The 24,524-nt window shown below is 31.2% G+C and overlaps 1 protein-coding gene across 8 annotated transcripts in view; it reads right to left on the minus strand.

Annotated features, from left to right (window-relative positions):
- Positions 1-659: 659 nt before the first annotated feature.
- The window catches only part of LOC106055100 (sodium-independent sulfate anion transporter-like), a 47,929-nt gene continuing 24,064 nt past the window's right edge, over positions 660-24,524 (minus strand). For 7 of the 8 annotated variants that reach the window (XM_056021289.1, XM_056021287.1, XM_056021288.1 and 4 more), the window contains 16 exons: positions 23,007-23,203; positions 20,343-20,445; positions 19,386-19,608; positions 19,014-19,099; positions 17,605-17,684; positions 16,665-16,813; positions 15,692-15,870; positions 15,325-15,397; positions 14,326-14,437; positions 13,245-13,441; positions 12,814-12,872; positions 12,618-12,689; positions 11,783-11,885; positions 11,318-11,451; positions 9,346-9,439; positions 660-4,910 (listed from right to left, as the gene is read on the minus strand). In XM_056021289.1, coding sequence (XP_055877264.1) covers positions 4,852-4,910; positions 9,346-9,439; positions 11,318-11,451; positions 11,783-11,885; positions 12,618-12,689; positions 12,814-12,872; positions 13,245-13,441; positions 14,326-14,437; positions 15,325-15,397; positions 15,692-15,870; positions 16,665-16,813; positions 17,605-17,684; positions 19,014-19,099; positions 19,386-19,608; positions 20,343-20,445; positions 23,007-23,203 — 1,920 coding nt within the window. In that variant the 3' untranslated portion in view covers positions 660-4,851. Of the gene's footprint in view, positions 4,911-7,504; positions 7,538-9,345; positions 9,440-11,317; positions 11,452-11,782; positions 11,886-12,617; positions 12,690-12,813; positions 12,873-13,244; positions 13,442-14,325; positions 14,438-15,324; positions 15,398-15,691; positions 15,871-16,664; positions 16,814-17,604; positions 17,685-19,013; positions 19,100-19,385; positions 19,609-20,342; positions 20,446-23,006; positions 23,204-24,524 lie in introns of all 8 variants that reach the window. The other variant, XM_056021292.1, reaches the window with a different exon arrangement.

Genomic DNA, 24,524 nt, shown 5'->3' on the forward strand with positions numbered 1-24,524 from the left:
AAAAGATAGTCTCTACATTAGAAAACCTTCTAATAGAAGTACCGATGCATACAGGATGACTCTATTTGATTTCGTTACATTCAAACTACAAGATGGAGCCCCACCGTCCTACTCTTGACACACAATATTACGTGTCACGTGGCTGCATTCTTATTCTCATTACGCAATTATCTTCTTTTTTTGAAGTAACGTCTGTATTATATAAGATAAGACAACGTTCTTTTGAAGGGAATTAATTTATACGATAATGTGGAGTACAGATCATGAGCTATTCCAGACCAAGCTGTCCATGAAGTGGCCTTTCTTTTTTTTTTTACCTAACCAACGCATATGTAAGTCCAAATTGTATAGTTATATATTGTTTTTTTTTTTTTTTCAATTTAAAGGGGACTAATTCAGCTCATACCACCACTTTAGTCAAGAAGAATTTCTTTTCCCTGTTCGAGATACCAAACAAAATAATTAATGACCAATAGTTAATTAACTAATTGGATAATTTATTTTTTTGATTTTTTTGTGTTGTCATGTAAAAGAAATTATTGTGCAAAATTTCAGCTTGATGCAAGATAGGATGTCAGAGAAATAACATGCACAAACCTTTTACCAGACAGAAAAAGTGAGTTGATATAAACTATGTAATAAATAAAAGCACACCAAAATCTGGATATGATCTAATATTTTATTCAATCATATTATTTCATAATTTCAAAGTGCTTCAGTTTTTAATAGGTTCAACTATTTTGTCTATTTCATTAGAAGGTATCCTAGAATGGAATGATAAGAAAAGAAACCAATAAAAAAGCCATACAGTTCAAAAAGGCTTTTAAAAAAAACAATCCAAAATAAATTTGGCATAAAAAAAAACTTCATGAAAATATATTCAGACAACAAACTAAAATTGTATATCACAAAAAAAAAGACTAATGCGAATCTTTTTCGCCAATATTGTTCGCAGCATAATATCTCTTAGTAGGCCTCGAGAGAGTATGAAGAGTATGCAAGCTAATAAGAGGAACTGTAAACAAAAAATGAAGATTTGATGATCAATGTTTGACACTGAAGTGAAGGAAAACAAAACATTAGTTTTGTTAATGATTTTCAGGTGAACACCTTAAGTCTAAATAGCACACTAAGTAAAGGAATCTAAAAGGTATATATACTCTTCTAATCAACTGAATAATTTTTTATTTAAATTAAGAATGTTTCTGTCTAGAATATAAAGTAATATACTCTTTTTATGAATAAAATATGAAATTGATTGATTAGGATTTCTAAAGCATCCCTGTATCTTGAAGTTGTAATGGTTATCTAAAATTTACAAGAGCAAAAAATGCAATTAATCAATGTGCTGGTCAGACAACATCCTTATTAATGAGAACTACATCCTTTGTCCCATAAACAAATGTTCTCAAAGTTTAATTTTTTTTATGTTTAATATTTCTATTGTAATGTCTTTTAATACATGTGTTGAAATAACACCGAAAATGCATTTTATGACAATATTGAAGAAAATCAGAGTAGCAAAAGTTAAATTTGGAAAAAAATTCTGATATATGAAACAGCCAGTTATTTATCAATAGTTACATATATACAAAATATGAATATACACAGCTTAGATAATTTCTTTCTTTTAAAATACCTTTTGGTCACAATATGAACAGTAAGGCTACATTGGAGGGAAGGCCTATATATGAATGGTAAGGTCTATAGAACAAAGCTTTCCAAAATTGTAAACAGAAATATATTAAGAACCAACTTCTTTTCTTTCTCGTTACATCTGATATTTCATATACATTTACAAAATTGGCACTTCAAGAAGACAACAGTTATGACACTTTAAGCTTACCATCGTTAGGATTTAAGTTAACAATAAATGACTGAAAATATAGAGTACTTTTATTTAAAGACTAAAACATACTTTATAGTTATCTCCCTTTTTATTAGCACATGCCCAATAGAAGAATCATTCATCAATTAGTTTTACATTTTACAATAACAAGTAAATAGAATACACATTTTTTACCTATCACTTCAGAAGACATGTAAAAGTAAAAGACAATTGTTCCCCTGCTTAGGTGATGCACAAATTGTAAGACAAATTTCCTCATGGACAATAAAGATTACTATTATTATTATTATTAAATATACATTCAAATCAGTAGTTTAAGCATTTGATACTAAATTCTCAGTAATAAACATTAAAAAATTTTTTTATTTTTTTTTAATTTAAATAATTTATTAAATGGTACATTTCATTTTAAAGTTTGGTTTCAATTCAATTCAATTTTTTGTTTGGCACTGATTGATAAACTGATTGATAAACATCTTTTGATTTTCTCCTATGAACATAAACCAAAAGAATCCAAAAGTTAGAATGATGAAACTAAAATGAAATCTAAACCATCTATTGTAAGTGTATAGGATACCTTGGCTCTTAGGGTTATATTTGGAATTAAGTTATGCTGAAAAGTATTGATAGGTGAAAATGGAATAGAATAGAATTATGTCTATGAGCAGAAATGTAGAAAATTACAAAAGGGAAACACAGTTTCATTTCATTTGTGAAATTTAAAGATGGTATTTTTTAAAATATGCGTTTATCTTTGAAAATACATAAATGTATGGGAACTGTAAGTTGTTTTTTTTCTTGATAATGTGTTTATGTTGAGGATTGTTAAATTAGATAGATGCATATTCTAAGAATAGAATTCACGTGATTATGTGTTATAACTTGAAAATATCAAAGTCTAGAGGATTTAAAAACTTTAGTAGTAGACATCTTTTGGTTTGCTCAATCAAAAAATAAATAACTTTGGAAGGGGAGGTAGGTTTTAATCTCATAGCAGCTTTCTGCATTTCAATCTCATCAGACAAAGAATAATTTGAAATAAAGAACATTAAAATGTTCATTTTGTATAGGAAAAATTAACAAAGTGACATGAAAAGCAAATTCAAGACTTTGTCGCGTAAAAATAAAAGCATACAATTAAAATGAATGATGAATGTTTGTTTTTTACACATTATATAGCTGAAAAAAAAATTGTAGCACAAACAGTGCCTAGAGTTTCACCTTACATGAGGTGGTAGGCCTATTTAATAGTTACATCTAAAAACACAATTTATTTTCAAAATTATCATTCATTTATAAAAGTTTGTGACACTAACCGAGTGAAAGTCCATACAAAGGTTCATTGAAAGGGATTGTTCTTAATACAAATAATTCAAAACCATTTTGGGGTCCAAATCATAATATGCTGAGGATCACTGGCAGTCAAACACTTACTTTATGAATCATCTCTAATACAAGTCAACTTACTCTGTACAAGGTTTGTTCTTTACATCTTTACTGACCAGTTGAATAGTTTTTAGTTAATACGATTGTACAAAAAATCTTATAGGTCTACTTTGATTTTAGAATATAATCAACTAAAATAAAAATATTTAAATTGTTTGTTTTTATAACACAGATCACTTCTTGTTGTAAGTAATGTAACTTTGCTCACATGCGGCTGTTAATTTAAATACTTTCTATTGATTATAACTTAATTCTATTGTTTATTCTTGAGTTGGTGCCACTGTCAGACCTCTATCGAAAGGAAAATATGTCATCTTTTTTAGAATGCATTCTCTATCTGACAAGAATTGGTCAAAATGCAAAGATGCCCAGCTTTTACTCTGTTGTTTCCTTTGAAGGCAGTAATTGAATTCAATCTTTCATCTGTCTAAACACAGATCAGCTGATTGATCAGAGCTGTAAATTGAAATCATTTGCAGGACACCTCCTTCATAAACAGTCAAAGTTTTTTTTTAGGAAACCTGTTACTCAGAGCCTCAAGATCTGTGATTGTTATCTTTTGAAAAAAAGTATTTTAGCTAATCATTGTAGTTGTGGCATGGAGGAAAAATGAGAGAGATAGGTCTCCATTGACTCAGTGACAGGTATTTTTCTCCTCAAGTACAATCTGAAGGAATCAATGTCATCTTATGATTGATGAACTGCTGCAATATGTCCCTTTCATTTGAGACATGATATAAAATTAAGTAATTTAACAACTTTTGACAAATTTATATGTTTCATCAAATGAAATGTATGAATAATTTTATAGTTGACTTTATTTTATTCCTCTTTTGTAAGGCTTTGTCTTTCCTTGGGTCAGTGGGGGTGACTGATGACTCTATCAAGGACAGTTCAGCTACATTATTTGCTCTTTCATATTCTATTTGACAGCTTTGAGCAAAAAAAGACTCTACACTAAGTTTAGTCAATGCATTCAATAACCTAAACTGGAAATAAAGTCACTGACTACGAAAATATTTTTGTGTGCCCCTGTACTGGAGACAATGTGAAAGTCAAGAGAGACTCTTTTCTCAGTCTGGTCCTATACACTAGATCTTATCAAAACAAGAACACAAACATGGAATGGGTTGCCTGAATCAGTCAGGAAAACAAATGAATAAGAACTTGCACTAATCTCTAATTTACTTAAAGCTATATTAACATATATAGATAAGAATGAGATGTACAATGTTTTTTTTAAATAAAAATCAGTAATTATAACATGAGATACATAATGTGATTTAATCCACAGCACTTAATATCTCTTAACAATTATATAAACATAAACACATGTGAAAATCTTGTTTTTCTGATTTTTTTGTAAACATTTGTATAAATCAAAATAAACATACACCTCAAATTACTCTGACATAGTAGATATTTTTAAAAAATATGCAATAAAAAAAGAAAACAGTTTTTGTAAACAAAACTTCAACACAGCCAACATAAATATCAACAAATAAATACATTGATATAATTTAAAACTGTGGTTCAATTCCCTGAGCAAAAGAAGGTTACAGGTGTGTCATGAATGGTTCCAGTTCATTGCCTTCCACAGTTGTCACACCTTCCTCTGAGGGAGAAAAAAAAAAAAGGAATGGAATAAAAAGAGAGTATGGCACATTTGAACAACTTGCTAAACAGACAGAAACCAAAATAAAAAAAAAAAAGTAATTTTCAAAATAAATATTACAGCTTTAAGTATAAATGTATGATCATCACAGATGGGGTAAGTTGACCTATATCTATAAAAAAATATACATAACATATACATTTAGTTACATATCTTGTAAACTTCAATTGAAGGTCAAGAAAAGAATTTATTTTATTTTTATTTATTCACAATCTATCTACTGTATGCAGAGTGTGATCTTATTTAATGCTTACAGAAACATTATCGTCTTTAGTCAAAAGATAATTTCAACTTAAAATAAAATAATCATCACTTGTTAGCCATAAATTCAAGAGCTTTAAATTAAATATTAGTTGATCACTCAAGGATCTTATCTAGACCATGATGAACATTAACATCTATCCTAACAAATAGACAAACAGTGCAGATCATATTTGTCCATTTTCCTAAAGATACTATTTGTTGCTCTTCTTAAAAACTAAGCTTATTTTTAAACAAAATAGTTTTAAGAATTTTAGTTCAAGAAAGTTAAATGGTGAAAAAAAAAAGAATTCCTAAGGCTGGTTGAATGGTTTCATATGTGTTGGGGGGGGGGGATGACAAGTGACTTGCGCTGGAATTTGGATTAAAGTGAGGAGGATTCGCACAACACGTCGACCTCACTCTCTCGCCCTAAAGCCCGTCCTTTTCTGGAAGCAAGATTTGGCCAAGACGTCCGGGGACAAGTTTGGGTGCAGTGGATGACCAGAGACTTTCTGTGTGTCTTGTCCTGCTCTAGAGTACTCCACAGCACTGTGCTGGTACTTGCCATTCTGTCCGATTAGTCTAGTTTTGATACGTTACGCACAGGCCGCCAAGTCCAGACTTCACATGCTAGGTTTGACAGAACCTCAGTGTACTGAGTGCCATGGGCATGTCAGATACCCTCTACCTGGTTTAGCCAGCCAGTCAAAGCCATTTCCGGGGTGTGGCCGCTGCGCATGCTACAGCTTCTGGGAGCCACAGGTGAGAGTTGGGTACCGAGTGGGGACCAAGAGTGAGCCAAGCTACCCTCAAAGAGAGGTGAATGGTAAAGCTTTAACAAATGGAATTTATTGTGTACAAAAAATCCAAATCAACTTACACAAAAAAGCTCTTATATATAAATAAAAGATGTGACAAAATATGCACTGATCCTCAATCTGGAACAGAAGACATTTCCATAATAGCTTTCAATGGAATGTATCTCAAATAGCCTCTGACAACCAGCCTAATTCCCAACCTTCTTGTGTGGGTCAGGTATTGGGCCTGGCGGAACTGTTTATCACTAACAGGAGAAGGGGCAAAGTTGAGTAACTGGTACCAAAACCATTGGGCAGGAGGGGCTCATAAGCCTTGGCAGACTACCAATCTAGGAGAAGGAAAACTGATTTCAAACCTCTGCTGCCTTGAGGCTACACCTAAACATGAAAAAGGCTTCAGGAGTCAGTCGTGAGGTGACTCTTTAGCAGCTTGCAGCACTCAGTGCTACTTCCTGACTGAACCTGCGATGCTGCTGATCAGCTGCATGGAGGGGAGAAAACTGTTGTATGGGTGACAATTTTCCAAACATATCAAATGCCAAGGCATTCTTCTTATTTCCATGAAATGATCCAATCATTTTGCAACTGAAGAATGCCATAACATATATAACTTCAAAACAGCAATGGTGTATGTCTAAATATATGCAATATTCATTTATTTATGAGTGATACATTTTTAAAAATGATATATGCTTATAGCATGGTACAACATGAAGGTAGAAAAATTGAAATACTGTATTACCTTTTGTAAAAATCAAAAGTTTTTATTTTTTAAATCACATAAAAAATCAATTTAATAATAACCATTAAGATGTTTTCTTTATATTGATATGCTCATTCATTTTATTTTGTATGTAACATGTTATTGGAAGTTTATATAATTGAAAAGCAAGAGTTCTTAGTGGAGGCAGCCAATGCATGGTGTCGGATGTTAAACTTTATCCAAGCTACATGCAAATAGTGACAAGTGCAATATAAAAAGAAAACAAAAGAACAAGCATAATATAAAAAAATGTATAATCAATCATTAATGAACTAATTGGCTAATTTTTATATTTTGATTCATGTTTTGTTAGTTACTATAAATAATGGTGTAAAGTTGATCCAAGAATGGGTGTGGAAGAAATCATGTGTACACAAATTGTACCAGACAGACAGAGTGAATAGATATAAGCTTTGTGGAAAAAAGAAAACACAAAGAAAACAATAAAAGTTTTTTTTAAGCAAGACTTAAGTCGAAGAACAAGACTCAAATTACTGAATCAAATGGTTAAAATTAGTCAATTACTTAACAGTAGCCAAGCCTATATACCTCAGCTTAAAGGGTGCTTTATTAAACATTTCTTCCAATGATATTGTTATAAAATGTTAAAAACTAAAAAATGTTCATTTTAATCAAACAAAAAAAAAAGAACACACAGTCGATTAAAGGTTTGGAGAAATAGGAATAGTTAACAAAAGCAAAGTCTTCACCTGTACTATTAGTTTAATTCACTCTCTGTAGCTCTAAGAAGTAGATATATATATATAAAGAAAGACAAAACAATAAAAAGCTATTTTTACCAAAAAGAACAAAGCAGTTAAGGAAAAAAAGAAAAAAAAAGACTACTTAAAAGAATATACTCTAAACAGGCTCAATATTTTGACCAGTAGGTACAGGTAATAGTTTATTCAAACAATGTCTTGCTAGAAACAGTTGTGTTAGTTTATGTAAGTTGTTTTTTTCTGATGACAATATAAATTCAAAAAAACTTATTATTTCTAATTTTTTTAAATAGCTAAAAGACTTATCAAAATTTCATATTTTACTTTTTTTTTTTTTTTTACACAATTTTTTTTTATAAGGACTATACTAAATAAGATTGGAATAACTCTTTATGGAAGTCAGTAAATTTATTTATACAAATATTTAGGTTAATGTGGTGGGTTTGGTACAAAAGAAAATAAAAAACAATGGCGTGTAGGTTGAGTTAAGATTTTTTTTTAGTTCTTTATTATACACTTAGGACCTGAACAAGGCAAAATAAAGAACACAATATTTTAAAACATACACAAAAGGGAGGCAAATCTCTTTTTAAAGTGGTGAAGAAGTAGATCCAATAATGTGAAGCAAAGATAGAATTCAGCAGAATGGACAGCGTCCATGTTTTTTTGCCTTTTGTGCACAGATACTTAGCCATTTTGGAGAAAAGGTCAAGTGATTATTGGCGGCAGTGGCAGGCTGAAGAAATATGTATCTTGAGCCTTTTAAGTCTAGGCATCCATTTTTAGCACCGAAATTTAATGACAAAATGTAACAAGTACCTAAATGTTTGCACTCTTTCTTTTATAACAAAAGAGCAGACAAAAGCAATGAACAAACATCCACTACAAAAGTAAAACAATCATCATCATCATCAAACTCCAATTGAGTGAGGGCCTGAGAGGCTCAAATCCTCTCTTGCAAAAGCCCTGGACAGAAACCCTACTGTCTTGCTTAGTGCATACATGTCACCATACAGGTCAAGAATTTTTGGTCAAGACAGAGATCAGCAAGTCTGGGGCAGTCAAACAATGACATAGTAGAAACATATATTGGTTAGTTGCAGAGAAAGTAATTTATATATAAACTACAAGGCAAATGAGATTGATGTCTGAGCTGTGTAGATTACAGCACTACATTTAGAAATGTAAAGGAGGACTATGAGAAGTAGAATGTTTTGGTGCAGATTTTCGGTGCAGTGGTCATTTTGGTGCGGCCAAATTGATAGATATAGTTAGAAGCCCTTCAGAATAGAAGACTTAAAATAAACCATAATCTTCAAATACAAATCCTAATAAAATACTCAGAAATACACAAAGATAAAGCAACATTTGTTCTTCCATATGTTAGGACAAATTTGCACACTTATTCTTTCCTAGCGCTATTAGAGAATAGAATGGGTTGCCTGATTCAGCCAGGAAAACCAATGACTTGGCAGAATTGATTAACATGCATGACTAGATTGACCTAGGAATATGCATATGAGGTAATCTTCTTTTTTAAAGTAACGTCTGAATTTAATAATAATAATAAGAAGAAAATAAAAGCTAAAAGGAGCATGAAAAGTATTTGAGTGATATAGAATAATTCATATTAAAAGAATAATAATATTAGGGTATTATTATCAGAGGTTCAGGACATCAGGATGAAGAGCTTTAATTCATAGCATAATGAGATCCAGGTCAGATCAAAGAAAGATTCAGGTAAAAGAACGAAGACTTAGAAAAGTTCATAAAGAAACACCAAAAAATGTCCCAAGGGCAGAGGAACACGGCTCACTAGGAATATTTACCTTGGCAAACTAATTCTTCCAGAGCTTCAGACAATGTTGTGAAAATTGTTAAATTCTTTATGTCAGCTGACTCAATTTGTTTCTTGACATGAGGCTGGGAAGAATAACATGAATAAAATTGCATAATGAAAGATAATGAATCATGTGAAATGAGATAAAATAATGAATCATGTTTGAAATGAGGATAATGAATTATGTGTGAAATAAGGATAATGAATCATGTGTGAAATAAGGATAATGAATCATGTGTGAAATAAGGATAATGAGTCATATGTGATATAAGGATAATGAGTCATATGTGATATAAGGATAATGAATCATGTGTAAAATAAAGGAAAATGAATCATGTGTGACAAGAACCAGCCAATCAAAACAATCTATAAAACTAGGTAGAAGGGCAGTTGCAAATGTTTCATTTAAAGTCAATGGCTGTTTGTATCTTTAAATACAAACAAATTAAGTGTATACAGATTTAAAAAATTGTAGCATACTTGATAATATATATGAAACTAGTTGACCAAATGCGTAGCATACACCACTATTTTGCAGGGCCTGCCTTAAGCCACTGCGACCTATGTGACCACAGTGGGCCCCGCACTTTCATAGGACCCGCGCTAATTCTAGGTGTAAATTATTAAATAAAACCATTATATAACTTATAACAGATTTCCTGCGGCCTCCTGGTTTACCAGGAGCTCCTGGAAATCTCCTAAAATTGCAAAGTATATGAAAAAGTCCTGGAAATCTCCAGAAATTATTAAAATATGATAAAAAAACACATAAAAATCTCGGGAAATATGTATAAAAAAAATTGTCCTTTTGCGGTGTCATTCAATATGGAAAATGCCAATCCTACTCGCAATTAAAAAAAAGGCATTGTGCAATACCCGTACTTGTGGAATCAGGTGAAAGAAGCTTCTCGCGCCTCAAACTAATGAAGAATTACTTGAGGTCAGCAATTCTCTTAGATAGAGTGAAACATTTGGTAATGCTTGCTATTGAGCGTGATCTATGTAGGAAACAGAATTTTTATGATATACTGTATGGCTTCGCTAGACGCAAGGCTCGTATGGTAATTCTGTACGTAGTAAAGAATGAATAAAATGCATAGATGAAATTATTTTCTAATACAAACTCTTAATTTTTACATTATCAGTTTCCCTACCCAAACTTGGCCCCGCGAAATCCGTTTCGCATAGGGCCCACAATGGCTAAGTCCAGCCCTGCTATTTAGTGAAAGGTGAATACAGAGTAGATTACATATCTTATCTTCTTATCTTGTATAAAACAGACATTACTTCAAAAAAGAAAATGATTACATCCTATGCATCGTGTATTTAGTCATGCATATTAACCAATGACCTAAATAATACTTGTTCTTCCTTCCCCCCCCCCTTTTTTTTGCCGCTAAAGTTATGTATTGTAACTCTAGTCCAACTTGTAGAAATAAAAGAGTGATCTTTCCTTTACTTCTTCTTGTCCATGAAGAGAATTATATATATAGAATAGATAGGCATTATGTTAATGTCTTTGTAGCATTTGTAGAACCTTTTAGAAACCATTTGGGGTCAATACATTTTATATCTATCTTCTTAGCTACTGTTAGTAAATAATGTCTGCTGTAGTGACCATTGTTATGTACTCTTTTTCTGGATGGAGAAATATTACATTTCTGTTTAAAGATTGCATTCATTTTGTTCTTATAACTTGAGACTCTTCATGCACTAAATGTCTTTGGATTGTTTCTACTGACTATAGGAAGGTCATTGTAATGCCTAACGATTTTGTTAAGAGATCTTACAATTTCAACAGCTAATCCATGGTGATTTTAGAAATATATTTTAACTTCTGACCTGACCACATACCACCTCAATGAAATACAATCAATGTATATGATTTTTAATAGATTTATGAAGAGTTACTTCCACATGGCTAAAGTTCATGACTTTAATAATGGATGTGCTGTACCAACCTGACCATTGGCTAGAACCAACTTCATGCCGTGGTAACTGCAGTCACAAAGTAAGGTTTTCAAAGACTGTATCACTGTGTAGTCCACATCAGTCAAATTTTCCATGTTCAAGATGATATTTTTAGATTTGCCAGCTACAAGGAAGAGAAAAATGAAATAACAAAAGAAAAATTGAAAAATATTATGGTAGAGATTTCAAAGGAACCCATGTAAAAACAAAGAAACATAAAACATGAATAAAGAGTCTGTAATAGTACAATGTTTATCTGATTAAGCTGAGATAATAGAGAAAACAAGTGAATAACAATAAATAACATTTTATTGATCCTATTAGATAAGAATATGATAAGATTGTATAATATTTTTAAGAGTATAAAAAAGAATTTTTGAAAATGTTTTAAACACTTCACTGCTGTGAAACTATTGCATTAATTTAAGTCTAAAATGGCCAAGATTTATTCTGACCTTCCACAGATCTCTCAAAGGCTTGAATCTCTATGTATTCAGCTGCAGGGAAGTTAAGACCTTGCATTGGCGTCACAATGAGAACTCCTTTGTTTGTTGAATACTGAATTAATGTAGGGATAAATATTTTATTTCAGATTTAACTTAATTCAATGTCATATATATATTTATATGTAGGTCAAAGCTGGGGCTGCGTAGGCAAGTGAAATACTGCACTCCTCATTTATCTCTGTACTCGAAAACAAGCCTTAAATATATATATATATATAAATATATATATATATATATATATAAAATATATATATATATATATATATATATATATATATATATATATATATATATATATATATATATATATATAAAAATATAAATATTTATATAAATTTTCTAGAGGATTACAATATCATGTTATGGAGAGTATGATGTTTTTAATTTGATGCAATACTATGATGACAGAATCAAGGAACATGAGTTAAGGACTATTTCCTTAGCAGAGATTGAATAAATAAAATCTGTGGTTTATTTGTAATTTGTTTTTGTTCAAATTTAAAATTATTATATTTATAATTATTTACTCTTCAGTAAATCATATACACAAAGTAATTAGAATTATTAATGTGTAAATAATTTTTAAAAAACTTTTACTGAGGTTGCTTGATAAAGAGCGTATCTTGCCATTAACTGATTCTGTTTAGCAGTTTTCAGCTACTTTGTGCATTAGCAAATGTCATTGGATTGTTATTTTCAAATTTTCATTGTTTTTAACAAAAATATTTTGAATACCGGTATAAGAATAATTTGAATATATCAAGTACAACCCACTACTACTTACTTTGATTTTTGGTCGGGCAGTTGGATAGAGGATCATTAACAGAGAGATGCCAACCCCAATTAGGATTCCATACTAAAGACAAATGAAATTTAAAGATTAAATGTTTATTTATACACCAAATAGCTGGATAACATCTTAAGACATGTATCAAAACTGAATGAATATGATAACTTCTAATAAATTAACTTATACAAACCTCAATACCAACAAGGAGAGAGCAGAGAAAAGTGATGAAGTAGGGCACAAGATCAAATTCTGTCAATTTGTATAAAAAAATAATAAAATATTTGTAAAAATTAATTTAAAAAAATATTAATTCATATTAGGACATTTAATCGACATTTAAATAGACATTTAAAATATTTATATTTTAATTTTTTTTTAACTATTGTGTTTTTAACTAAAAAAACAATTCACAAAATTTTAGAAATAAATATTCCTGAAGAGATATCCTCATAGAATAAAAAGAAAGAGTTAAAGAGCGCATATTTGAGGTGGCTTCCAAGACAATAGAAAAATGTCTTAATAATGCTAAATAGATACTTTATTGACACATTGAAACAGCTCTTTAACTATAAGACAATGATTGATTACTGCAGTACAAAGGTAACATAGCCCAAGACTTACTGTTGGCTTTCCAGAGTACAACAACTGTGTGATATTCTATCATTGGCAGAATTGCGGATATGATGACAGCCGCCAAAGCAGACTTTGGAATGTAATAGAACCAAGGAGTGAGGAGACAGAGAGCAAGGATAACCAGTCCACCTGTCCACACACCTCCCATGGGTGTACGAACACCAGTCTGTGAGTTGACTGCAGTCCTAGATAAAAACAGACTTTGTTTATTTTTTTACATAATAATAATAATAAGTAACAAACAAAAAATTTATAAATAAAGAATTTTTTCAAAACTGTTTAGAAAAAATAATTGCAAAGAATTCTTTTTCTTCAGCAAGGTCAATTATGAATTTAGCTGGAACATGTTTTGGACACAGCCATTTTGGCTTCTGACAATAATTTAAAAAAAAAATGTACATATTAAACTTTTTTTTTGTCACTACACTAAGCTCAATTATACACAGTATACAACCTTATCCTCAATTTCTAATGAAGGTTTTGACTATTCTATGAATAATTTGTGTGGCTCTATACAAAATAATCACATAAAAAAATTTCAGGATAAAAAAATGATAAGAAATACAAACATATATACATGCATAAAATGAAAAGCCATATTGATTAATAGACAATAATAAAACCATACAACATTATAATATTAATTGCACAACAAAATATAAATCCAAAATCTAATTGACCAAAATAACTATTGTTCTTAACATAATAAAAGCAAAAAATGTTGGAAGACAGAAACGCATACAAACATTGATATGTTTCATCCCTTTTAAAGACAAAATAAAATGAATATATATAATGTGGCTAAAACATTTAGCACCAAAATGTTTGGGGCCAAAATGACAGCTGCACTAAAATATTTTGCTTCACTATTTTGCATCTCGTTAAAGTTTTATTGCAATGTGTTTTATTTCCATATGGACAATAAAGATTATTATTATTATTATTATTATTTTTAAAAAGCTATGCAAGCAAAACTTTATTTCTTAACTTATTTTATAAATAAAGTATATTGAAAAATAAAGATGAGATTGTAAGAGGAACAAAACTCTGATAAAACAAACAACTCTACCTGGAAAAGCTACCTGTTATTGGGTAGGACTGAAAGAAAGAGCTAGCAATGTTGGCCACACCAATAGCTATCAGTTCTTGCGTTGGGTCAATCTTGTACTTATTAATTCTAGCTGAAGATAGACATTATAAACATTGTCTTCAGTTCATGTTTAGAGCATTATAGTCTTGTATTATTATTGTCATAGCAAAGCATGAGACAAAAGGGGAAATAGGAGGTAATAGGAGGTAATTATCTTCTTTTACGACGTAACGTCTAGAATATAGAAGATAAGATAGCCTACAAGAAAATAATAAAAATAAAAATGCATCAATGGACACCAGGGAATTAATAACCCAATTTTCATTTTTTATTAGGCTTCTGAAAACTTAGTTTAGTAGTATAGAAAAAAATAGTTGTCTTGTTATGTCATAACCTGTCATAGAATTTACTAGTTCAATTACAAGTACAGGAAATTCTATTTCAGATGAATCTGTTAAGAATTCTTTTGATCCTTTCATAAAAAAACAACAAGGTTTGTTTAGCTTAATTTGACGGGTTAACAAATATATTTATCGTGATTCTTTATTGTGAATAGGATTTATGAAGTTATTTTTATTTGATTTATGGATTAAAGTGTTCAGAATTTCTATTACTGGATTATTTTGTTTGCTTTTTTATTTTCGTATCTTAAAAATAAAAGGTGATCCTTCTAAAAATTACCTCCTAACAGTTTAATCTAGTCTTATGTACTAATTAGAGACATAAACTCTGCCAAGTTGTTGGCTGATTTAGGCAACCCTTTTCATGCTATAATGGCACTTGAGACCAAAGAGCACTTGTATGAATTTTGAAGTCAAGTTATATTAGATATTAGACTGGAATTAATTATTACAACCAAAATTTATCCAACGAAATTAAATAAACAATTTTACATATTCGATTTGACAATTATATTATAGCTAGTTTTTCTTTCAAATAATTTTAAGAATTGTAAAAAGAAGAACTAAACATAATTACCAAAAGCCTTTCCAATAGCCATGGTCTCAACAACAGCCAATAGAGGAACAATTGCTAAGCCAGTACCTAATCTCTATTCAAATGTAAAAAAAATTTCATGAAATGTAGAAAACAAAATTATTAATAATAAAATCTTTTATTAAATATATGAGAACTCATTTTTTTTTAAAGTTAAAACAAAGTTTTTTTTAGAAAACAATATTATTATTAATGTCTGAACCTTGCATTTAAATAAAAAAAAATTTATATTTCTATGTTGTTAGAACAAATTTTCTTCAGCAATTAACAAGGTATTTACGCATTTCTTTATCTTTATAATCTTATTAAGTTTCAAAACAATTTAAAACAGTCACTATCTATCACTTACAGAAAAAATCTGTCCTGTTGATAAGGTAACATTACCAGTGTCTACTTCAAATTTAGGAAATGATACATCAGGCATGCCTGGTTTGATGTGACCAGTGACAGCTATAGTTCCATTAAAACCTTGGTCTTCTAAAATAACCACCACTCCAGCTGCAGAGATGACAACTATTGCATTGCAAGCTGGTGATGAAAGAATAAAATATCAACTTAATTTTCTACGACTAAGTGAAATAGTAATAATTAAATTTTTTTTTTTTTTTTTTCAAGATGAACAGATGTTTGAATATTTTTTTTAATACCTTGAAAATGATAGATCAAAAGCTTGTATAAGTTAATTATCATGAAAGGGAGATAATTATCATGAAAGGGAGATAAGCTGTTTAAAAAGAGAACGTATTTCATCCAATGGTTGAATATACCAATGAAAATTCTTGTTACCACAGGGCAAACTTATGCACATCATAAGAAAACTGAGGTATGCGCTCTGAATTGTCATCTTGATGGTCTCAGGGTTCAACCCTGCCCACTGCCTTCCCCCACCATCCTTCTTGAGGTTTGGACAAGGATGTAATAATAAATTCTGAAGCAACATCCAAACATGTAAAACAGACTTCACTAATAACACATTGTCCTATAGATACAGAAGAAAGAAGATATGTAATTTATTTGACCAACAAAATCTAACCAATATATATATAAAGCTTTGCATCATTCTAAAAAAAAAAAGTAAAATCTTGTCTATTTTACAAGCATGTTAATTCCTTATTAAATATTTTCAAAATAAATTCAGTTTGAATAAAATACTTAATCAGAAACGTAAAAACAAATAACAAAACTTTACATAATGTATTCAGAAATCAGATCAATTATTTCAGAAACAGTTTGATGGGATACCATTATATTATCTAGCTTACATTAAGCTTTACAGAGTTCACACAATGCAAATGATATAATAAAAAGTATGATCAATTCACCTGTCCCAACCAGCCAGAGAATTTTTCGCAAAACAATTTTTGAAATAGGTATCTCACTGACATTGGCATCTGACCATTTGATGTCCCTGAGCTTTTTCAACAACATGACAATGACAAAACTGATAAGGCCCATTGTCATATCCCAAATACTGAAACACAATCATTAAGTTTAGATGTCAGAGAATGTAATACTATATATATATATATAAATATATCTTAAATATTTTTTATTAAAAAATTTGTAAAAAAAAATGATATCTATATTGTATATAAAATAAAAAAAAAGGATAATTTAATGCTAGGATAGGATTTACTGATGCATTACAATGGAACAGTCTATTTTAAAGTGTTCTTTTCATTTCAACCAAAGAATAGTATAAATTTAAAGAAGAATCAATTATCATCATCTAATTTTATTTGAGTGAATACTTGAATGGGTGAAATCCACAATTTTAAAAGCCCTTGGTGGCTTCTTAAGCCTAAACAATGAAAAATAACATTTAGAACTATGATTCCTCTAGAACTGGGCCCTAATACCTTTTGATGTCCATGAATTATCTGTCACAGTGGACTGAATCAGTTGACATGTTTAAATAATTGAAATAGTAGCAATCTTATTTGTTTAATTATCATTTCTGGCTTACTTTGTCACTCTTTCTCTCTTTCTTTTTTCTTCTGCCAAATATCCCTAGATTACCCTGTGTCTCAATAAGTCTAAACAATGCAAAATAACATTTAGAGCTAAAATCACTCTTGAACTGGGCTATAATACCTTATTGATGCCTAAATAGTCTCCTCCAATAGGCGTCTCATTCACATATTAGAAAGTATCAAGCAAAAAGGTGAGAAAGAAATGAAAACAAAACTTTAAAAAAAAAAACAACTACAAGATTAGATTAATTATGATTCTTTCTGTGAGTGCCTATGAACAAAGAGATACCTGGTCTCTGGAAGCTTTTTAAATGTTTGATAAACCATATTCAGAAAATCATCTGGAATTTTCTTTAATCCAAGAAGATTCTGAAATTATTCATAAATTAATCAAATCTGTCATTAAATGTAGGAGAACTCTTTTTTTTTAAGTTAAAAAAAAAAGATTTTTTCTTTTCAAACTATGTCAAATATAATTTAACTAGGAAAAGTATTTTTACAAAAGACAGTTAAGAAAATCAAATGATATTTTATTTTAGCCTACTAACTTGTTAATTTGTGCAATAAAAAAGACATGACACAAGTATTTTTTTTTTCCATATTATTCAGTCCATTTAGGGGGGAGAGAAGCTTATAAGTGTTCTTTTTTAAGTTTCTAAAGTTTTAGTTTAATTATTGTATAATTAGATTATAACAATCTATTTATCTGATTTTACTATTTAAAGAATTAGGAAATAATTAAATCAATTAAAATGTTTACTGTTAAAAGTGGCCTAAATCAGTTGACAAGTTTAAATACATAAAATTGTATCAGATGTGTTATTTGGAATCATTGTCACTGACTTTGTCTCTCTCTCCTATTTTTCTTCTGCCAAATATCATACATTAAAATGTGCCAATTCAGTGACCTTAATAGGTATTTTCAAATATGTAAATACTAATTTAAAGAAAAAAATTGCATTCAAATTAATTCCCTCCATAGCTACTAGCTCTTAATTCAGATCATTTAGATAAGTATCTTATCTCATAAAATAGATGCTACATTACTTCAAAAAGAAAGATGATTATGTTCTAAATGTGTCACTAGGTCAATCTAATCATGAATGTTAGTCAAAAACTAAAAATCTGCAAAGTCATTGGTTTTCCTGGCTGACTAAGGCAAGTAACACAATAGTAGTAGGGGAGAATGCGTATTTTTACTGATTTGTCCTAGCATAAGGAACAAGAAATGTGCCTTTATCTTTGAGTCTTTCTGAGTATTTTATTATGTTTTGTTGTTGTATTAAAAGATTAATGTTCAGTATTTTATGTACTTTAATTTTTAGTCTTCTATCTGAAGGGTCTGTAAATTTTATGATTTTACTAAACGTGTTACTCTAATCAAATGTGCATATTCATATGTTATGAATCTCATTGCTCTGTCTTGTTTCCTCATCTTGTTCTATGTTGATTGGTCCCAAAAAGAGAATATATATTCTATTTTCAAATGGGGGCTTAAGTTTAAAACCCAACTTGAGCTGAGTTGTGTTTGCTGAATACATAATGACAGCATACCCACTAACCCCCCCCCCCCACAGGTCCACTGAAGCGATTGGACCATAGCACACTGAAGTAATTCAAATATTCAATAACTAAATATCATTTAGCCACCTAAATTATTAAAAGGCTTCATTGCAAGATCTATATCATGCTACATACCTTGATCTGTCCAAAACCTATTGTGATGGCTGCAGCAGAGGTGAAGGCATTGATAACTGGATAAGAGATAAAGTTAACTAGAATTCCTGAAATTAAACAAAACAAACAAAAAAATGTTAAGCTTTAAAAGAATTAATCAAAATTGGACTAGGACAGTCTGACCAAGGGTGGTCATGACACCTAAAATCAACTGGGTCTTTTTTAAATGTTCTAAATGTTGGTTATATATTTAATTTCCAATTTTTTAAACAATAAATTACACAATTTATAAGTCGGATTAGGTTTTTGTATTATGTATTCAATTTGTTAAATATGTTTCAGTAAAATTTTTCAAAAAGCTGTATTTTTTGTTAAGTCAAAATATAAGTTTACCAAGCTTAAGAATGCCCAAAACAAGCTGAATAACTCCACAAAAAAATGTAAGCAGAATGGTAATAGTTGGATCTTTCCCACCACTGGGTAGCTCTGGGGATACAGATGTTGCAAACATGGATGTCATCAAAGACAAAATAGCTGTAGGCCCTAAGGTAATGTCTTTGGATGTGCCCAGTACACAGTACACAAAGCAGCCAACAAATGCTGAATACAGTCCATACTGAAATGAAAATAAATAGTTAAAACTAGGCTGTTAGTAACTCAACCATTACACTAATCAATTTAATACTTGTCTCAAATATTGAAATACTATTGTCATATAAATTACTGTTGCTGTCTCAGTAAACAAAAAAGTAGGGGTATACAGACTTCAAGAGTCAAAAAGAGTCTAAAAATATATTCCCTCAAAAAAATCTTGGTATACTTTATATGTGTCCCACAGACTGTTATGCCTAAGAGAACTGTACATAATGTAACCCATTAATGGATAGATCTCAAAGGGAATGGTACAAGATCTGTCACAAAGATACTAGTTTTATTCAGCTGTAAAAAAAAAAAGGAATCATATGCAATCATATGCTCCAAAAACTGTTAGGTGTCAAATTGAACTCTCATCAAATACAAGAAGGTCTCAAAACAGAAGTCTAAACATTGTGAACCATGGTTCAATATGTCTTTAAGAGAACTTCATTTAGTATTGCATTTCAACTGTTTTGTAAATTAAAAAATCAAATTAAGGAAGTTGTCAAAAATGTTATATCTATTACTTTAGGTATAAGCTATAGATATTAGTAAATAATTTTTTTTCTTATCTAAACGTTCAAGGGGAAAAGATATGTTGAGTTTGCAAATCCATTTAGTCAAAAAAAGAAGTCCTGGGACCTAGTATTTTTACATAGTCTAACAATCATTTACCATCCCATCACATAGTAATAAAACTCAGACATTTATTACCTGTGGAGGAAGGTTAGCAACCTGAGCATAGGCCAGTCCCTGGGGAATGACTGTCAGGCCCACGGTAAGGCCTGCTATGATATCACTTTGGAATGTATCACACCTGAAGTCAATAGGTTTTGTAATCACATTACACTAAATGGTTAAATGTATAAGATCAATGGCATACAAGAAGAGTCACAATAGTGCTTAATTTACTTAGAACAACTTATAAGAACCTAAAATTGTATCTAAGATTCTAGACAACTTTTCTTATTCTTATTATTATAAATTTCAGACTTTACTTAGATGAGATACATAAGATAATTACATTCTAAGCATTTCATGTCAATATAGACATGCATGTTATACTTTGTTGTTTATGAATATGTTACTTCAAGTGTCATCTAAATCAAAAAAATTATAATATAAACAATAAACTTTGTACATTTTATTACAAAGCTTATATCAACTCACTATCTGGTAAAAAATTATTATTTATTTATTATTTCTCTCCCATCTATTCTTAAATCAAGTTTAAACTTTGCACAATTATTCATTGGCGTAGACAATAAATGAACCAATAAAAAAAATAAACTAATTAGTAATTAATTATTTTGTTTGATATCAAATAAGGGAAATAACCTCTAGAATCTTCAGAGATAGTTGTAAGTACAAAGTTCTTCCTATTAGATATAAGCTTTGTTTTTTAAAAAGGATTTTTAAAATATATATTGCTTGTTAGCTCTACATTTGGAAAAATATTTGCACACAACTTTTTAGCTAAAAACAACTCAGTGAATTTCAGAAAATTCCATACAGCAAAGTTTCTACAGATATTTGTTGGAGCTTATGAGTATTAATGAAAGAATTAAAAATAAAGAAGCCTGTTTTATATTGTATTATCTGTATTACAACTAGAATATATATATATATGGCTCCTTTTGTCTCGAAAGGCAATGGATGCGCCCAAATGAGTCACTGGTTTTGGCTTAATCTTGAGACGGGGCAGAATCTGGTGTGGCTAATCAAGCCAATTCTAGAACGGCAGACTTTGCCACAATTCGTACATGTGTATGCCTCTGATTTAGGGCTAGCAGACAGGGCAGCTTTCTTTTTATCCCTCTTGATTAAAGCCGCTTCAATTCTTTTGTTCTCAGCAAGGGTTGTCCCAGCACGCACAGTCTGTCTCCATGCACTCTGGTCTTTGGCTATGTTTTCCCACATACTTTCGCTGATGCCTGAGGCTCTCATGTCTCGCTTGCAGACATCTCTATATGTTAGTCTTGGGCGGCCCTTGGGTCTGACTCCTTCCACAAGCTCAGCATATAAGATATCTTTCGGGATTCTACCATCTGGCATGCGGGTGACATGTCCGAGCCAGCGTAATCTTCTTTGTGTCAGGAGAGCATACATGCTGTTTATATTGGCCAATCTTAAAACTTCCTGATTGGAGACATGGTCCCTCCAAGAGATGCCCATTATGCGTCTCAGACAGCGCAAGTAGAAAGTATTCAATCTGTGCTCTTGGTACATGTATGTTGACCAGCTTTCACTGCCATAAAGGAGAGTGCTCACAACACAGGCGTTGTAGACTAATAGCTAACTACCACAACTCATATATAGAACTAATAGAATGTTTTATAACATGTTTTTAAAAGAATAGTGGATGGTTGCCGCCAGGTCAAGCAGTATGCACTCAGTAAGGGTCCTGGATTCCAACCCTACACACTGCCACTGCCTGTCACCCTGTGAGAGGTTTGAGCTAGGATGGTAGCTATCTTTTGAAGGAACATTGAAAAAGATATTTTACAAACATTCTGATGTAATGTTTAAGAGAAACTGTGTTATGAATATATATTGTGTGCCATCATAACATTTGTTAGCCTCTTATTATGTATTGTTATGTGAACTGCACTATTGTAGGTGGCTGAGGTGGTTAAGCGCTTGACTTCCGGGATACTGGGTTCAAATCTCGGTAAAGACTGGGAGTCTGAACTTAGAGTTTTTTAGGGTGTCCATGAGTCCACCCAAATCCAATGAGTACCTTACTTAAGATGGGGAAAAGTAAAGGTGGTCGGTCATTGTGCTGGCCACATGACAACCTGCTTGTTATCTGTTGGCCAAAGAAACAGATGACCTTAACATCATCTGCCCTATAGACTGCATGGTCTGAAGGAGGAACTTTAACCTTTAAAATAGAAACATATTATAGAAGGCAACATATTTGTACACAATTGTGATACTAGCATGTGATACTAGCATGTGATACTAGCATGTCCATTGCTGAGAGCAAAAGCGGCATCAAAACAGAAACATTGTAATGTAGGAGCTATAACAAAGTCAGCCTACTGAAAATTGGCCTCAAGATTCGGCTTGGACTCAAAAAAGAAGAATCCACATCAGGGAATCATCAGAAATACTTAGCACTGGCATATAATATCTGCATCCAAAAGGGTCCCCTATATCCAATAGGTAAGGATCCTTTCAAGTCTAAATTGTCTCTCGAAACAGAGGAGACATTCTCTATCATTTATTTTTATTAACAAAAGCCTGTAAGAGAACGGAAACACTTTCCCATGACACTGATACAAGAACTGGAATGTTAATAAACAAATACAATACAGAGGTTTGGCTAAGGGATCATAAGAAAACTATTGCCTGTAACAAAAACATGTCACGTACCTGTATTTTGGTAGCCACTTGACAATGGGAAATTTGCTAAGAACATTCTGAACTGTGAATGTCTCGCGACAACATTTTTTGACCTTTGCTTGAACTTGTTTAGATGTACTGGACTGTCCACCAACCTCAACTTCTACATTCTCATCTCGCGTAGTCCAAGGGGGTTCACCATTTGCAACCAAACCATTTGAGGGTGTCTGAATGTAGACCAGGACAACAGAATAGAATATAAGGTTACATGGTATGTAGGGACTGCAAAGGTGGGATGTTCAGGTGGCTTTGACTTCATTTTTTTCCCACCTATAAAAGTAAAACAATAACGCCCTATGTCCTACATCAATAATTTTTACGAAACAATTGAAAGTATCTATGCGCCTATTCTTACCCAATTCTTCTTTTATCAGACACATTTCTGGTTCAGATAACACTATATCTGTTGATGTCCAGGCTTTAATGATCAGTCTGCACTAACATTTCATTAAGCCGTACAATAACAAGTTCGAACTTGTGCTAAGAAAGGAATGACGTTGTAAAGAAAGAAATCTAATTACGTCGTCATGGCAACTAACAACAATAGCAGACACTGACAGCATTAATTACCACATAATTGTTATGAACCTTGTGGAAGAAAAAAAATTTGATGATTTTTTTTTTCTAGATTTTGATCTGTCTGTTCCAACCATGGTTTGTATTATTTATTAAGGTGAATCTGTTATAGGCGCAATAACAACACTCACTGACTGATTTATGTAACAAGAGCTCTCTTAAACTAACAAACGGATTAAATGCATGACGCGTAGGACGTAATCATCTTCTTTTTTGAAGTAACGTCTGTATTTTATAAGAAGATAATAAGAAGATTCACATGAAATTTCGTACACAGATTCGTTTCACCTCTTAGCTGCTCCCTAAGACGCGGTTTTGACCTATTTGTAACCTGAATGCAGCAATTCGCCATAAAACAAAATTAAACTTTTTTATTCAACATTAGTATTTTATTTTACTCCCCATAAGGCCGCATTCTTGATATAAAGCTTAAATAGCAATACAATGATTGTGCGCGTATGCGTATGTAGATAGGACTAGCAGTCTTTTCCTCTAGTCATAGATCTACAATTTAGAACTCACAGAATTGTTAGAGTGAATGGAAAGGATTATTCACAGACAAATAAACAATTACAATTTATAAAACAAAATTGATATTTCCTGTTATATAGAGGAAACAAAGCCTACATAAATGTAGCGTGGGGGACGAGGAGAGAACATTCAATTGGTGCCTTGGGAAATGCATTTTCCCCTCTAGGCCTGAAACAAATATTTGCGATATCGAATACTGTACATGGCTTGCCTTATGATTAAAGGATGCAAAAAAACAACAAAAAAAACAAACTGAAAAGTGTTAATTGAAAGGTCGATCAATTGGAGAATGCAATAAAATGCTAAGGGTTGTCATTGTAATACAAAAAGGGCCAAAATAAAGTGTGAAATGTAGTGGGGGGGGGGGAGCGGAAATTCAAC

Source organism: Biomphalaria glabrata, chromosome 2, assembly GCF_947242115.1.
Source record: "Biomphalaria glabrata chromosome 2, xgBioGlab47.1, whole genome shotgun sequence".
NCBI lineage: Eukaryota > Metazoa > Mollusca > Gastropoda > Planorbidae > Biomphalaria > Biomphalaria glabrata.